Source organism: Rhea americana, unplaced genomic scaffold (genome assembly GCF_003343005.1).
Source record: "Rhea americana isolate MKP2758 unplaced genomic scaffold, rheAme1 scaffold_226, whole genome shotgun sequence".
In the NCBI taxonomy this organism is placed as follows: domain Eukaryota; kingdom Metazoa; phylum Chordata; class Aves; order Rheiformes; family Rheidae; genus Rhea; species Rhea americana.
In genome coordinates this window covers 1,186,547-1,202,817 of record NW_028186342.1, presented here as the reverse complement: position 1 = coordinate 1,202,817, position 16,271 = coordinate 1,186,547, and the positions used below count along the sequence as shown (strand labels likewise).

The following is a 16,271-nucleotide window of genomic DNA, read 5'->3' as shown; positions in this document are numbered from 1 at the left end:
GTGCCCCCCGGTGCTGCCGGCGGCAGGGCCGTGCGCTGCGCCGCGCCCGGGGCGCGGGTCCGCCCGTCCCCGGGGGCCCGGACGGGCCTCACCGGCGGCCCCCGGTTCCTGCGGAGCGGCAGGCCCTAGCTGGGAAGGCAGGAAATCCTGTACAACGAGGGGAGGGGGTCGGTGAGGTGCTGACTGCTGGGGGAGATCAGGCAACGGGGCAAAACCGGGGAAAAGAGCTAAAGTGGAGAAAAGAACAAAGACTGAGAAAAGAAAAAAAGAAAAAACCCCGAGGAAGCCCAGCCCGAGGCCGGGCTGTTTGCTGTCACCGTATGCGAGCAGTGGCCTGCGGCGCGGGCTGTCACCGAGGAGGGGGAAGCAGCAGCTCTCCCGGGCCTGGCGCGGGCCGGGAAGGGGCTTCCAGGTGRTGGCAGCCCACGGAATTGCCCTGCCAAGCCCTGGTAGAGCAGCAGAGGGGCTGGCGGGCACCTGGGGCGAGCTCGCTCGGCGAGGGGCTGGCATTTGGAGAGCAAAAGCAGTGCCTCGTATTGAGGGAGCGGAGACCCGCATCCCTGCTGGCAGGGAACGAGCCCTGGGTAACAGTAACTTCGGGGGTCAGACCGCTAATGCTAACGTAAGAAACGCACTGCAGGGCAAGCTCGCGTGCCCGTCTCGCCCCGTGTCTGATCGCAGACAGTGGCCGCAGGAGATGCTGTTTGGGAAGGGCACACGAGCCTGGCCAGTTTCTGTGGTCCTTGTTAATGGCACTAATGAAGTAAGCTGCTAAGGCAGAGGTGGGGACTCACAGCACACACACAGAATAACTATATCCTAAGGGAAGGACAGGGTGATCTGTGGGCAGAATAATTGGAGTAGGAATAACTGTAATAATAGCAAATGCAATTAGTTTCATAAAAAGATCTCCTTCCATAAGTAAATTCTTACCATTGGGAGCGAGGGGGGAGGGATARGCGTGTATTAGCGAGCTGTGACCCAGCGATCTGGCAGAGCCAAGGTGGTGCTAGGGTGGCACGGAGAAGGAGATGGGGAGTGAAGACCCTGTGTTACAAGAGGAGATTTAAGGAGGAGCTGGCGGTGCCTGCCCGTGTTTGGTGGCCTGACCGACTGCGCCAGCCCCGGGCGCCCTTTGCTGCGGCGGTTTCTCCAGCAGGATGGCAGCACTTGGAGAGTTGGGCTGCTTGTTGGGCGTGGAGGGGATGGGGAAGGAGAGGGAGCTGTGCAGAGAGCTGGAGTTGGAGATGTGCTTTTCCCTGCTTTTTTGTACTTCTTTTTCCTGAGGGGAGAAGGTAGGAGGGAGAGGCTGGCAGGGACTGGAATCTAGAGCTGGACCCGAGTCCAGAGCTGGGAGGGGGTCGGGTTTGACTGAGTGCGAGCTCTTGCTGCTGCCTTAGGCAAGAGTTGAGGCTCTCATGTCCGCACCTGCCTGGGGGATAAACAGCGAGCGCCTCCGTCCGTCCTGATGTCGGGTGTTTACGTGGGCAGGCCCCTGTGGCCTGGACCTTGTAGCTGACTGCAGGCGCCGCTTCTCTGCCGCGGGACTGTGTTAGCTTGGGCTCAGCGGGTCCCTCCCAGCTCCTCTGCCTGTGCAGTGCAGGCAGGGATGACTGCTGCCTGCGGGCTCAGGAAGACGGTGGGAATCAATAGCCTGCTCTGCTGGGCCCAAACCACGCAGCCGTGCTTACGCGTGGTGCGTGGCCGTGCACTTCCGCTTGGTTGTCGGTCCTTTCGGCCGAGGCGCAGCCACGCGTTTGCCGGCGTCTCTGGCCCTCCCTGCCCAGCTGCGCGCTGCCAGCTCCCCTGCCCCGGGCAGGCGTCTCGGAGGCAAGGCGGTGCGAGGCTGCAGTGACAGTAACGCAGTGCCCAGAGGAAGCGTGAGTCCTTGTGAAGCTGGAGGCCTGGCCTCAGTTTCCTGCACCGCAGCGTGATCCTTTCCAGTGAACAAGAGCAGCTGTGATTCCTGTTGCTTCTCAACTGCAGCTCCACAGTGTTTTAGGGTGGATTGGACCCATTTTACTGTGGAGTTTTGTCACCTGGAAAAGACCTGGCCTGTCCTCAAGGGACCAGAGCTTCCTCTCTTCTGCCACAGCGTTCCTGCCTTGCCCTTTCCACAGGATCCTTTGTGCTGTGGCCATGCAGGCTGCTCGTGGACCAGGGTTGCTGCTCAGCAGCAYGGGGCAGGCACCGTATCTTCCTAATGCTTTGGAGGCTGCTCTGTCCTTGTGCTGGTCGTGATCAGCGATGAGCTTTGGATCACGGGGAGCTGGAGCTGTGCCAGYGCGGCGCCCGAAGAGCGCCCGTGGGCTGCCGTCCCCCAGGGCCCTGCCTGGCCAGCCCGGCTCTCTTCAGGCCTTGCAGGTGCTGTTGAGAGCAAGGTTTCTCTCTGTAGGGCGCAGCTTTGCTTCCACCTTGAGTACCTAGTTAAARTTTAACAGGAGCGACAGGGAACCTGCGTTTATTGGGTGTTTGCGTGTGTGCCAAGCGTGTCCCGGGCTGTCTGTGAGGCCTCCCGAGCTGGAGTTGCCGTGGTGCTGGCATGGCGGTAAAGCCTTCGGATGTGCCGAGGAGGAGCTGCCCTCCTCGTGGCGCTCCGTGAGCAACAGGCAGCACCGAGGGCGTCCGCAAACCTTCTTGGTGCGGCAGCTCCGGCGCGCGCCGCTGCTGTTCCTCGCTGCACCCCCGTGCCGCGTGGGTCGCTCGTCCTCGCTGCGGTGAGGCCTCGGCTTCCACCCTGCAACGGCGGAGGTGCTGAGGTGTCTCGTGTCTCTGCTTTGCAGCCCGGTGGTGATGACATGGCCTCTGCGAGTGCCAGCAGGACCAGGGCAGGGCCGCCCTGCGAGAAGTCCCAGCTCTCCGTGAAAGGTGGGTCCTGCTGCATCGCTAGAGGTGGGGCCGGCAGCCCGGCGTCTGGGAATGCGGATTTTCGAGTGCATCTGGTCCTGGATTCCTCTGTGCTGGCCTGGGCAGCCAGCAGCTCCTGGAGGGAGGGGAGGTTCCCAGGCTGTGCTCTCCCCACACCCTGGGGATGGGACTGGGTGCTGGGGAAAGCCAGCACCACGCCTGCAGTCAGATGCTCCATCCTGAAGGAGAAACGGCGAGTTTCCTGGGGTCGGAGGCACTGGCAGCCCTGGCACATGGTGGTGGGGGCAGGGTCCTCCTACCTTGGAAGAGGTTTGTCTAGGGAAACCTGGTGACAGCGTTCCAGTCGTCCATCTTGGCCTCACACTGAGGTCRGTGGCAGAGCCACCGAAGGTGACAGAGGAAGGACACGGTGATCTTGGGGGCCCTCCTCCACATGGGTGCTGCCTTCAGCCCTGGAGCCTTCCCTGGGCATCCCCAGCGCTGGAAGCCTTTGAGAAGCAGAGTGGCTCTCTGCTGAGCTCTGCCTCCTCCTCTTTGCCTTGCCTGCTGTTGGGCTGCTGCTCYGCAGCTCTGCCAGGGCCATGTTTGTGCTCCCATGGCCACGAGATGGCTCCAGACACCCAGAGCTGCATCCCTAGCTCTGCTTTGCACTGTCTTCTGCTAGAGTATTGCCCTGCCCTTCAGGAGCGCCTTGCGCCTGTCCTGGGAGACTTGGAGGCTCACCTGAGTGGGCACCTCAGTCCGAGTTGCTCTGGAGAACCTCCTTTCTGCCCCAGCTTGTTCATGGGAGGTGGGAGGCTGGAGAAAGGCAGCGTGCAGGAGCTGGTGCCTGGGAGCACCTCGATCCGGGCCACTGCTGYCATCAGCAGAATCGCTTCCTGCCCCCGCGCCCCCCAAAAGCAGTTTGACTCCTCGCTGCCCGCGGTGCCCCGTGGCCCCCCGGCTKGCAGGCCTGGGTGGGGGGTGCAGCCCTGCCCTGGGGCAGGGGACAGAGGCTCCCCTGCAGCCGCCTGACTCCGTGCCTGTCCCCTCTGCCCAGTTGTGTCCGTGAAGCCCAAGGCGCACAGCCGCCAGTCGCGGATGAACTGCTATGTGGAGGTGGCGGGTGATGGACTTCCCAGTGAGACCAAGAAGACAGGGAAGCAGATCGGGAGCTCTGAGGTGCTGTGGAACGAGATCCTCGTCCTGTAAGTGCCCGTGACCCCCAGGCGCGGGGCTGGCTGCAGCGTGCCTGAGCTGGCCCTGGGCTCCCTGGCGCAGCTTGTCGTAGGGGAACCCAACAGCTGCCGTTGGCTAGGGGCGTTCAGGTGTCAGATATTTGCCTCCAGACAGGGRCACCGCGAGGGACAGGCAGGCTAGCAAGGCGGAGGGAGGGGGCTCTCCCATCACCCTGTGGCGCTGCCCCGGTCCCTTCTGCTCCCTGCTCCTCGCAGGCCTGGAGCTGCCCGTTGCCTGAGGGCGGCCAAGGCCGTGCTGACAGCCCCCTTTGTGGTCTCTCTCCAGGAATGTCACGGCTCAGAGTCACCTGGACCTGAAGGTGTGGAGCTGCCATACCCTGAGAAACGAGCTGCTGGGCACGGCCTCCGTCAGCCTCTGGAACCTGCTGAAGAACGGTGGGAAGTGTATGTACGAGCCCTCGCCGCGGTGCTCTCCTGGCCCCTGCCCCGAGTCCCGTCCCCTCCGCAGAGGGCAGAGAGGCGGCTCTCTGGGCCAGGGTCACCGCTGCTCGCGGGGGCTGGCRGAGCGCCCTGGGTGAGGCGCTGGCTTCGCGGGGCGCCGCTGGCCCGCGGTGGGCTGCCCTGGGCGCACTGCACCCCGTCCTCACCGTGGACCTTCCCCAGTAGGTGTGTGGCGGAGAAGGAGCGATGGCTGGAGCAGCTCCCCGTTCAGTCCCTGGCCCCGGGAGAGAACAAGGCAACATTGTGCGGGCTGCCCGGCCTGTCAGGCGCGGGGGGCTGGCGTGTGACGGAAGCCATACCTTAATTAGCCAGGGTGCTGCAGCCTGCGCGGAAACACAAACCCCCTCAGCTATTTGCTGCCATTTGTGGTCACCAGAGTGTGGCCCGTGGCGGCAGCTACTGCATAAAGGCCTCCATTCAGGGCTCGGGCTGCGCGCGCGGCTGCGCGGGGCAGGAAAAGGCTCGTTCTCTCTTTTCCAAGCAAAGCTCTGCTACTGGCAAAAGACAGACTTGGTATTGAGAGGGGAGAGGGGCCTCCTGTGCGCCAGAGGGATACGGGGCTGGTTCAGACTCTCCCCTGTGCCAGGGGATGGGGTGAGTTGCTTCCCCTGGCACTGCCAGCAGCAGGCTCTGAAACCGCGGTGGTGTCCCCAGCGCGCCCCCCGGGCTGGGCCAGCTGCCGTGCCCAGGGCCCTGCGGGTCCTTGGGGTGCATGGCAAGCTGTCCTCGGCGCCACGGGCTGCCTGGGGCCAGCTCGCTTAGAGCTGCCCCACGGCCTGCTGGCTCACGGACAGGCTCCTGTGCGGAGCTCTCTTGCTGCCCTCCCGTCGCAGAGTCCGTGAGGATCTGGATGTCCGTCCGCCTCTGGGTGGTTCCAGGGTGGGCTGCCTGCCGCTTGGGCTCTCTCTGAGGAAGGCGGCGTGTAGCGTTATCCCCGAGCATGTGGAGCTGGGAATGCCACCAGGCTGCCTGCCCTGGGGGGTCCCGCTCCGGCTCTCAGCCGCGGGGCGTGCTCCCGTCTGCGTTTCGCCCCGAGCCTCGCACAAGCGCCATGCTTGCGTTCCCAGCGCGGCCGCCCGCTCCCGCCCTACCTGCCTGCCTGCTCCCGGCAGCAGGGGCACAATTGGCTCTTTCATTAGCAGGCGTCCCGGGGGGCCATGTGGAAAATGAATGGAAAAGGCAACTGGCTGTTCTAGCTTGTCCGTTAACATGCACCAGAAAAAACGTGTCAGATTTTTCCTTGACACTGCGGGCTGGGAGGGGAGGATTCTTAAAGCTGCAGAGCCCCACTCGGCCRGAAAGGTGCCGCTGCAAGGCGGGAGCAGCTTCTGCTCCCGAGCTGCCGTGTGTCTGGAGAGTTGCGTGCTCTCACTCGCTGTCTCGTCAGCCTGGATCCTCTCCCTCCTTTTCTCTGGGATGCTGACTTGCTACTCTCAACCTTCATGGCTTTGCTCCAGCCTTAGCTCTGTGTTCATCCTCTGGGACAGGGATTGTTTCTGGTCCTCCAGAAGCTCTGTGGTAGCTGAAAGCCTGCATCTCCAAGGAGGCTTGGAGACTTCTTCCTAGAAGGGTTTTCCGTACATCCTATCTCCTGTGCTCTCTGGCTCCAGCATCCTCTCCTAGCTGTTGAGAGATGGCGAGCTCAGAGGCCGTTCCTTGGGCATRCCACCTCTTCCCCACGCTGGCCTGGGCTCGCTGGAAGTGGCCAAGTCACATGGGTCTGTAATGCAGGTTTGGGATTTCAAGCTGCTTCTCAAGGGAGAACAGGGATACCTTCCAGTGCRTCTGAGACCCCCACAGATTGCAGTTATCCTAGTTCTTAGGTATGGCTGAGGCAAAGGAGGCTCCCCTGGAGTCTTGTGGGGCAACTGGCCACCGTGTGTCCCTCCTTCCCCCTCCCCCCCGTGATGCCTTACAGGAGGATCCATGTGCACTCAGCCTCCCTGGACTTTTCAGCTGTCCGGAGCTGGCCAGGTTATGTCCTAATCCAGCCCGGTGACCCTCTGCCTGGGAGAAGGTGCTCAAAGGACTGTGCTCTCTGCCACTGGTGGAGACTCYTGCAGTCAGCATCTGCCTCCTGGGAAGTGCTTAGCAGGAGCAGTTCTCCTCCAGGGGCTATTCTTGGCTGGCAGCAGACCTGTGTTTTAGCTTATTTGGTCTTACTAAGGTTTTCTCTAAGTTACTGATATGTGAGTATAACTGTGACCTTTTGTTTGGATTTCCGTGGTTGTTTTACTTAGTGTGGAAGAATTGCTGTGCTCACCCATTCAGATGGGTGTTTTCTGGCAGGGGTTGTGYTCTCTTTCCTTCTCCGGTGATGACTGTGACAATGTAAGCAGGGCTCCTGCTTGCCGGAGTGAAGCTATAGCTCCCTCTGTTCCTTCTTCTGGTCCTTTTGCCAAGCATGCTTTGCTTCAGGTAGAAGAGCCTYGGGTCTGAGGCCTGGAGCCCAGAAAAAGAGCTCAGCAATGAACCCAGTCAGGCCTGAGCTCTTGGGAAGATGGAGAGCTGGTAGGCCAAGCTGTCAGAAATGAGCTCCTACTCCAAAAGGGTCAAGCCTTGCTTTCAGGCTTGCTACATTTCCCATTGCCTTGGCAGCCATCTCTGAGRCCTCTTTTCTGGCAGCTTAGCACGCTCCCAGTTTCAGACGGGGGATTGGACAGGGAGGTGCAGAGGTGGGTAAGAATGGGCTTAATCGTAGAAAATGAGTTAGAACCTTCTATGGAGCTCCCAGGGCTCCTTTAAAACAGCTAATTTACGGTGGCACAGCCCCCTGCCCTGGGCCTCTGCTGCTGTGCGCGGCAGAAGAAACTCTTTGTCCTGAGGCTCCAGGAGCTCCTTGGTGCAGGCGTCGTGCGAGGCGGGAGGAGCATCCCCAGGCGGCCGCACAGCTCAGTCTGCGTGCAAGCTGATACTGGGCCATGCTGGTTTTTGCTGGTCCCCCTGTCTGCTGAGCAATGGGTGTCAGGGCAGRCTTTGGAGCAACAGGAATGAGCCAGGCTGCAGCTTGCAAATGGAAGTGCTGGCTTTTATTACTCGCTGCTCGGGTTGCAAGTTACATCAACAGGCTCCTGTTTCTTGAGTGGCACCATATGCCAAGATTTTACAGATCCTGCAAAGCCTTTTCTTTCCATTCTGCTGCACCTCAGGCAGAGCTGCTGGAGCCGYGGCCTTGAGGAATCCTTTCAGTGAGCCAGCAACAAACCCCCAAACCTCTGGAAAGCTGCAGCTGACCCCACTTCATGAATGTGCTGTCAAAGGAGCTCTGCTGCATGGTACAAAAGCAAAGACTCTTTTAGCAAGGAGTCATGAAAGCAAATACACAGACTAGCTGAAAGGAACGCTGAATGAGCTGGCTCTGTCAGTCCGGTAAGAGTGGTTGCTGCAAGCTGGCGCCCCRCAGCGTGGGGCTGGACTGTGCCCACTCCAGGTCACCTTCCACGTGCCATGTTCCGAGTGTCCTGCACTGCTGATGGCACTGTGACCACCAGTGCTGTCCTCTTGTCTCCTGCCTTGTGCCCTGGCCAGCACCAGGCTCTCTTTGAATGGGAAGCTGTTCTCTGCTCCTAAGTCACCGAGTAGGTAGGGTCCGTTGGCTCCAGATGTCTGCCCTGTTCTGCAGACAGTAGCTGCTCCCCGTCAGAGACAGTGGACTCTTTGGCTTTCTCTTTCCATCTCGTCTTTGCTCATAAGGCTGTGATGATTCAGAGGAAAGAAGCAAAAGTCTGAGGTCCTCCTGGTTATGCTCCCTAGCAGTTATGGTAAGTGGAGTGGGACACGGTTACTTTAAGCTGCCCGTGGACCCTCGATTCAGAGCAGCCTCTCCAGTGTGACATGCTGCTCTTTCTCTTCGCCCCGGCTCGGCCGCTGTGGCTGCAGGATGAGGCACCCAGCTGAAGCCTGGCCCTGCTGCTTGCGCTCTCCTGTGTTGCTGGTATCTGAGACTGGGTCAGTAGCAGGTTAAGACTTCCTGCTGCTGGGGAGAGTGAGGATAATCTGTTCCTCTAAACTCTGGATTGCTCCTTGGCTTATGGATAGCTATGGAAGGTCTGATTCTCCTCCCTCTTCTGAGAGGGATCATGGCTATGGTAAGGAGTCGTTCCTTTGGCCACAGATATGCACGGAAGTTAAGCTAGTCTTCACCTGCTGAGCACGAGGGAGGTGAGTCCTGTGCGTGCCGCTGCCTGCTGGGCAGCCCTGTGTTGTGGGGTGGCACAGGGAAGCCTGTGACTGGGGGGGAAGGCAGCATGTCTTGGTGCTCCCCCCGTGCCTGGGAGCAGCCCCCACAGTTGTTAGTTGTTGCTCTGCCTTTTCTATCTCATGCCRGGTGCTTTCAAGGGAGCGCTTTGGCTTTGTGATTTGATTCTTCTGCTGGATTAATCGGGGGTGAATAGGTTGCTGTTTGGAGCATGTGGTTGTGGCGTCCAGAGGATCTGCTCATCTTCTGCCTGAGTAAATGGCAGTCCTGGCTGCTCCGTGYGGGGCTTTCCTTGAGGTGTGACGGCGGATACAGCCTTGGCTGCGTGGAGCCGTTCGAATTGAAACTGGCCTATATGTCTAGTGAAACTGTGCAAAGAGGATTTTAAGAAACGAAAGGGTTGGGAAGCTCAGGCCCTCTATCTGGGAATCTTTCCATCCCCGTGTGAGAAGATAGAGGCACCACGCCCAGGGAAGAGCAGAGGACCTGTCCCCTCCCCACGCCGCCGTTCTGTGATGCTTGTGCCAATGAGCCGTGTCAGATGTGTGCGGTTACGGGAGGTCCCAGGGGGTTTGGGCTCAGCCTGGAGCCTTTATTGCTCTTGCTGCTACCAGCCTTACTTCGTGGAACTGTAAATCCGCTTAATGGGCTGTGTGGGAATTCCAGCTCGCCTCCGCTAAATGGGAGCTCTGATGCTGCGTGCAGGACCCTGGAAGTAGCTGAACTGAGACCTTATTCAGGACCAAATCACCCCCCGACCCCCTCCCAAAATAATAATAATCCCTCTGACATTCTGGCTGCTTGTGAGACACAGGCAGCCTTTGTGCGCAGCCGTTCAGGGGACCCTCTGTTGGTGCAATAGCAATGTCCCTTTGTGCGTCCTGCGTGCTGGACGGGGACACTGAATGGAAGGTTCTGCTAGTGTTTATTTTCTTTAAAAAAGCTGAAGGGGGTGGAGAGGGGGAGAAGGAAGCCGGCTGGGAGGTTCATGTTCACATCCTCCACTCGGAGACACCTCGTCTTTGCTGCCGCGCTGCCTTCCCCCGTAGGCTGGGAGCCTTCACAATGAGGGTCTGTGCCGCTCCGGCGGGCCCGAAGCGGGGTGGAGAGCACCCCCGGAGCGTGCGGACACGACTTCTGCGTGGCTCAGAGGAAACGCAAATTATTATGGCTTAGAGCAGCCAGGGAGAAACAGTCTGGAYTTGTTCTGGTTTGGGCCGTGTTCAGTAGCACCTTCTACCTCGGGCTCTTAAAACGGTCTGGGAGATCGGTTCCCTTTGGAAGCACGTTGCGAATAATACCTTTAAGGGGACGTACCTCTGAGTGAAATCCCTTGAGTGACGATAGGTGGGTAACAAGCAGCAGCTCAGGCCTCGACTTGCGTGAGCGTTTTCTCCTGCTGTGCCCCCACTGTAGGGGAGGATTGTGGGCACTGAGGACATCTAGCTCCTGGGGCATCTTCACGAGATCTGTGAGCGTAGCTTGTCGTACAGCCCCATCTTCAGCACAAGCCCCGGGGAGCTGGGCTTCGGGGAATATGTCGAGCACCTCATGTGGCAGAGACCACCCAGAGGAGGGGTGGTGGGCTCTAGTGCGTGGCCAACCCTGTGGCTGGCAGCCCCAGCGAGGTCAGGAGAAGTGGACAGCTGCAGGTGCAGGGAGGTCTGTGCTCGGCTCTCGGTGGCTTCGAGGGCTCTTTGGCCTGGAAGCAGCGTGGCGTTGTCCCTGTGCCGGTGGCTTTGCAGACTGTCCTGTGCAGCCAGCTCACTGCRTTTGGAAAGCATCGAGATGGTCCTTCCTCGCAGGGCACAGCCAGGGGCGTGCTGGGGCCTCTCCGTGCCATCCAGGTGCGTGCTCCCGGCAGCAGTGCTGTGACCGAGCTCGACTCGGTCCTGTTCTGTTGCAGTTGTTTCCCTTCCCAGTGGCCGGTCTGGGTTTGTGCTGTCCTTGTCTCGGCCGCACCCCTTCCCCTGCCACCTCCTTGCTGGGGCTCCCCTCCCAGCCGGGGGCTGCCTTCGGCTGAGCCCTGYGGGCCCCTGGCTCTCAGCCCCCTGGTTGAGTGTGGCCAGGTGGAACAGTTCCATCCTGCTGCCTCCATCGTCCCCAAGCCTGCGTTGGCATCAGCCCTTGCAGAGCAGTGCTGGGAGCATCCTGCTGCCTGTGCCCAGCTGGTGGGAACTGCGGGCTGGCAACTGGTGGCTGCTCTGCCAGGGAAGGAAGGAGTAGCAGCTCCTTCCTGGGGCTGGCTGAGGGGTGCAAGGCTGCTTCTGGTCGTTCTGGCAATGGCCAGGCCCGCAGCAGCTGCCTCCCGATCCCTCAACAGCACCGTGGTCTCTGCAGCTTAATGCTGGGCCTGGTTCTGTGCAGCAGGCTGCACTGGCCACTCGCCAGTGCCTTGGGCTGCGTGTGTGGCCCAGCAGACACGGCTGGCCCAGGAGCTTCAACCTGGGCAGTGTAGGAGCACGGAGCTGCAAAGGAAGCTCTCCCTGCCCAGAGCTGCCAGGCACAGCGCACTGGATTGCGCTGGGCTGTGCTGGGCTGGTGGCTGGGAACCGTAGGCACCATGTGGATGGCAGTCACACAAGCTTTTGCTGCTCTAGGGACTCCACCAGTGTGCCTCGCCCATGAGCTGGAGATGGGCTGGGGGTCTTGGAGAGCGTGTTGCCCTCATCCTGCCGAGGCTGCTCCCACTGGCAGGTCCTGCACCTTGTCCCTGTTGTTGCTTGGGACAAAGCAGGTTACTAGAAAATGGTGCCGTTGTGTCATAAGCAATCTGTGTATAATAAAAATATTATTTGAGCAAATGAGTCAGGAAGTGTCTGGGCTGATGTCCCAGGCTAGAGCAGCCAAATTCTTCTGGCCTTTGGTGGTGGGGCTGGGTGTTTCAGTCGTGCTGGCTCYGGCAGGGCATTGCTGCAGTTGTGTTAGAGCCCTGCCCGACCGAGGGCCTGGTGTTTCTCCCGTTGCCCCTGGGGAGGCAGGTCCGATTTCCCCCAACAGCTCTGCGGGAGGAGAGTTTGCGTGGGAGAGGCTGCAGGACGCCGCAGGGCTGGAGGGCGCCGCTGGAGAGGGCTGCGGGCAGCCCCTTTGGCTCTCCGGGAGCCGCTGGCTTCCCAGCAGCGTTGGGGATGCCTCTTGCCGCTGCCTGTGAAAAGCGGGGAGCTGGCAGGGAGCCCCGCGGGGGCTGGACGWGGGGCAGGTGTCCGTCGCGGGAGGCCGGCAGCCGTGGCCGCTGCATCCGTGAAGCGGGGCTGGCTCTGCGTCTCGGAGGTGCCGGTGAGCGCTCGGCAGCTGCCGGCCCCTGCTCTGTGCCTCAGCTCGCGGAGCCGGTCAGCTAATGGGCCTCCTTCCCCCGCCTGCTCTGCGTCTGCGAGGGAAGAACGGCGAGTTGTCTTCCCAGGGTGGTTGCCTCTGGGCAAAGCTGCGGTGCCCGTCTGCATGCAGRGCTGCGGCTGGCACAGCCTCGCTGGACTGCCAGGAGCCAAACTGGCTCGCAAGGGAGCAGAAGGGAAGCTGGTGGGTTTTTACTGTCTCCGGGAGCAGCTGGGCCTCGTGGCTCCTTCCAGCCCATGCCACCCGCTGAAGCTTCTGCACAGGYGGTCTGGTGCTTCAGTGGAGCATGTTGTGAGTGTGTCTGGGGCGGCTCTGGTACCTGTTGTGCTCGGTGGAGCAGATGCACGAAGAATGTGGATGGAGGGAAGTCAGCAGGATTTTCTTGTGTCACTTATCTGGGTTTTCTGGGTGGGAAGAAGGTATCCTCTGATTCTGAAAGATGCTGTCTGCTCCTGTGCTGCAGCAAGCCAGGGCTTCAGTCACCCTCTGGCATGGAGCTGTTGGTCTGCTTCATGTCCTAGGCATCTGCTGGAGTTTGTCCTTCCTGCCTTGCTAGTTATGTCAAACCAGCTGAATATCTCACCTTTCCTTCTACCATCTCCCCTGCAGCCCCAGCATCCTCTGGACTCGATCTGCTGTGAGTGACTGTGGTCTTGGCTGAGTCACTGACCAGGCCTGYAGGGTAGTTATGCCTCTGTGATGGGATGGGGTGGCCGCTCTTTGTCTTGGTGAGCGGTGGATAGTGAAGGAAGGTCCTTGACACTCAGTGTAGCTTGCCAGGCTGCTCCATGACAGTGCTGCTTATATGTGTGTAGGTGCTGAGCCAATGTCTACAGTGTCTCACTGAGGCACATGGTCCTGGAGAAAGCAGACGTGTTGTCCTTTGGGGGAGAGGGCTAACTCCACAGTTAAGTACCAGAAGATTAATGTCCCATGGGGGAGCKGGGGATCGTGGACCCTTCTTCCATAGCACCTGGCTTCACTAGTGGTGACTGCCTGGTCTCTTTCTCCATGTCCCCTCGTCTCCCACAGTGGAGAACAGGCAGCTGACCCTGAACCTGCAAACTGAGAACAAAGGCAGTGTTGTCTCCGGCGGAGAGCTGACGATTTTCCTGGACGGGCCTGCTGTTGATCTGGGAAGCCTGCCTAATGGCAGTGCCGTGACAGAGGGTGAGTGCCGCCCATCTCCGCATGCATGCAGCAGCTCTGAGCACGAGGCGGTGAGCACCGGCGGGGAGAGGAGTGGGGCTGAGATCACAGCCCTAAGGACCTCTGAGCAAACATCCGAGTGCCAGCAGCCACCTCCTCTCCCAGGTAAGGCTCCAGCCCCTGCCTGTCCCAACTGCAGGCTTGCTCATGGACTCCCGTGGGAGCAAACGTGTGGTGGGACAGGAGTGGTGGCACTGACAGGATCACACTCTGCCTCCCTGCYGATACGAAAGGAGTGGCTGTTCTCTGGGCCCTCCACAAACTGCCTGAGTGGCTTCACCCCTTCCCTAGCTTTCCTGTGTTGGGCCCGGGAAGTGTCTTCTGTATTTGATGTGCTGCTCGGATCAGGAGCTCCCTGTGGCAAAAGAGTGCATGCGGGGACACAGACTGATGTCTGCCTGGTCAAGACCTCCCAGGGAGTGAGCAATGAAAGATTCAACTCATACTGGGCAGTGACTGGTGTATTGATTTCCCTCAGCTCCTTCCCCTCCTAGGTGGGAGTTGAGGCCTGTGAAATCTGGGAGCTTTCAACGAGGCTGCTCTCCCGGCACTGTTAGTTCCCTGAAGGGCTATATTTGCCTTTTCCTGGTGCTGTATTCAGAGCCATGTGAGGCGTTGTGGAATGGGCTACACCATCGCACATCGGTGTAGTATGAGAGCACCTCTACCTGGGGGAAAAGTGTTCAATGCAGAGTATGTTGCTCTAGTGGAGCTTTGTGTGCAGAGAACCTGGGCTGGGGGCTCTGCTGGTCATTGGTGCTTGTGGTCCTGAATCCAACTGTACTAGCAGAGCCACATGGTAGCAACCAACACAGCTCCTGCTCTCTCCACTCTGCTCCTTGCCCATGACTTCRGAGAGTGGGACACCCAAGGGGCTTTGCCAGATGAAGGATGCTGTGCAAACAGATGCTGCCCCTGGATTTTAGCATAGAGGGCTGGCAGGTCTGTCCTGTAATATACTGGGCTTTTATGTCTTCCTATCTTTTTTTCTGGAAGAAAGGAGGCTGGAACTAGTAGGTGCCTTTGTCTCTTTCCTCACCCTCTTCTTCTTCAACTATTCAGGGCCTCAGGTAACTGGACGGGAACCCATCAGCATGGCTGCAGCCACAGAGAGCAGACACCAGCCTCCCAGTACGAACTGCTTTGGAAGCAGGTCAAGGTAAGGGTTCCTTGCTTGGCAGCACCTCTCAGCCCATCGGGGGTGATTACTGGGCCTGTGAAGCAGCTAAGTAGTGTCTCAGTGGTCCTTTTACAGTGGATACCACTYGAGATCTCTCAGTGAGCTCACAATAAAGCAGCCTGTAGGAAACTTGGAARAAGGATGAGCTGGCAGGCCTCCTGGCAGACTGCAGAGCTGAAAGGCACACCATGTGCAGTGGCCATACAGCTGAGGTGCAGCTTATCTGAGCCTCTTGGAGATTTTCATTCCTCAAGGAGCATCAGGTCTGTGATAGCTTGGATAGTTTCCACTAGGTATTCTACTGGCAGCTGAAAGAATGATGCATCAGGGATGTGTGCGGAAGGCTGTGACTAGTCAGGTAAACAAGCAAAGGGCCTGGTCTGCGTAGGCACCCTTCAAATGGCTCCTCAGGATTATATGGACCACACCTCCCTTGAGTTGAGTACAGCGCTAGCCAGGTGCTGGGTGAGGCCAGGAAGCAGAGTGCCCATCCTGGCAGTGGTCACAGTGGGAATGCTTCAGAAGGTCTAGGGAGGGCAGGAGAAGCAACACAAGCAGAGCTACAGGGAAATGACAGCTACTTCCAAAGAAAATGAGATGCTTGGGCACGAGGCCATCCTGTGCCTGGCACAGTGCCCTTCTTTGCCTTCTTGCTGGGCTGGAGTGGCTCAGAGCTGCTCCTTTTGGAGCTGTGGTTATTGAGGGACGTGTCACACTGTCAACATGGAGTTGAATTTAACACCTATTTATATTTCCAGAGCATGGCAGTAGCCCAGCAGCCTATACAGATGTTCTGGTTAGAATTGTGTCTGTAGAGAGGGAGCTTGCAGCCTTGGCTGGTAAGAGGTTCTGCACAGCCTGCAGGCTCGACATTCGGGAGCATTTTCAGCAACAAGCCCTGTGCTTTGAGCTCTTCTGCTCCTTCTTGATCTGCTAGGCACATACCAGAGAAGAGTGAAGGGAAGAAATGTTCTCCTCTCTAAAAAGTGACCCCATCCCTAAAATGTTTGTCTCTCACCTGAGAAGGTAATGAGACAGGAAATTAGAAACAGATTGCTGAACGTAATTTGTGCCCGTTTACTGTGGCTACTTCTCTTGATTCCTGCTGTCCAGGCATTTTCACAGATGAGATGCATGCTCAGTATCTTGTTGGGAGTTGGTAGCTATCAGCAGGTGCTGGAAAGCCTGTAAAGAAAGTTCTAGCTTAGGTGGCTCAGCCTGCTGCCTAGATGTGACTACTGAATTCCTGATTGCTCTTCAACTGCCTGTAATTAGTTTCTTCTCCTGCTGTCTTTTTGAGCTATAAACCTGTCAAAGTGTGGTGAGTTCTGGACAGCACTTTTGTAGGTGACCTTCAAAGATCTTCCAGGTGTGGAAATAGTATAAGCTGCTTAGCTGGTAGAACCTCTGCTGCTGACAGGTTGCAGAGCTGTTGACGTAGTCAGTTGGCTCTTGTTGCTTGCAATCATTAAAAATCGCGTAGCTTTTCTGCTATGGGAAACTTTCTAGCTAGTTGTCAATTCGTCCTAGATTCACCTGAATTTAGGGTTGTTCTGGACATATACCACAGTTTGTAGTACTCCTACATGGGGCAAAGCACTGCTGTATGTACCCACCGCAGAGGCAGCTGCCCTCTCCAGAGTGAAGTAGGAGTCCTGTACACATGGTAAAGCTGTTTGATATTTGCTCTGTTTATATGCAGAGTGCTGTTTATTTTCATGAGCTTGGTGATGGATGCTGGCAAACTCCCTCACAGGCAGGATGGAAAGAAAAGGGTCATTCTTTGCTCCTCAGCTATTTCTAC

At 58.6% G+C, this 16,271-nt stretch overlaps 2 protein-coding genes across 3 annotated transcripts in view; one reads left to right on the top strand and one right to left on the bottom strand.

Annotated features, from left to right (window-relative positions):
• The window catches only part of NOB1 (NIN1 (RPN12) binding protein 1 homolog), a 5,638-nt gene extending 3,497 nt beyond the window's left edge, over window positions 1-2,141 (bottom strand). The window contains exons 1-2 of the mRNA XM_085305747.1: window positions 2,040-2,141; window positions 1,115-1,282 (exon numbers count right to left, since the gene is read on the bottom strand). Of these exons, the coding sequence (XP_085161873.1) occupies window positions 1,115-1,282; window positions 2,040-2,141 (270 nt within the window). The remainder of the gene's footprint in view (window positions 1-1,114; window positions 1,283-2,039) is intronic.
• Window positions 2,142-2,775: 634 nt separating this feature from the next.
• Window positions 2,776-16,271, top strand: part of WWP2 (WW domain containing E3 ubiquitin protein ligase 2) — a 45,685-nt gene continuing 32,189 nt past the window's right edge. The window contains exons 1-5 of one of the 2 annotated variants that reach the window (XM_085305724.1): window positions 2,776-2,868; window positions 3,908-4,055; window positions 4,372-4,490; window positions 13,111-13,248; window positions 14,350-14,446. In XM_085305724.1, the coding sequence (XP_085161850.1) occupies window positions 2,799-2,868; window positions 3,908-4,055; window positions 4,372-4,490; window positions 13,111-13,248; window positions 14,350-14,446 (572 nt within the window). In that variant the 5' untranslated portion in view covers window positions 2,776-2,798. Of the gene's footprint in view, window positions 2,869-3,907; window positions 4,056-4,371; window positions 4,491-13,110; window positions 13,393-14,349; window positions 14,447-16,271 lie in introns of both variants that reach the window. The other variant, XM_085305723.1, reaches the window with a different exon arrangement.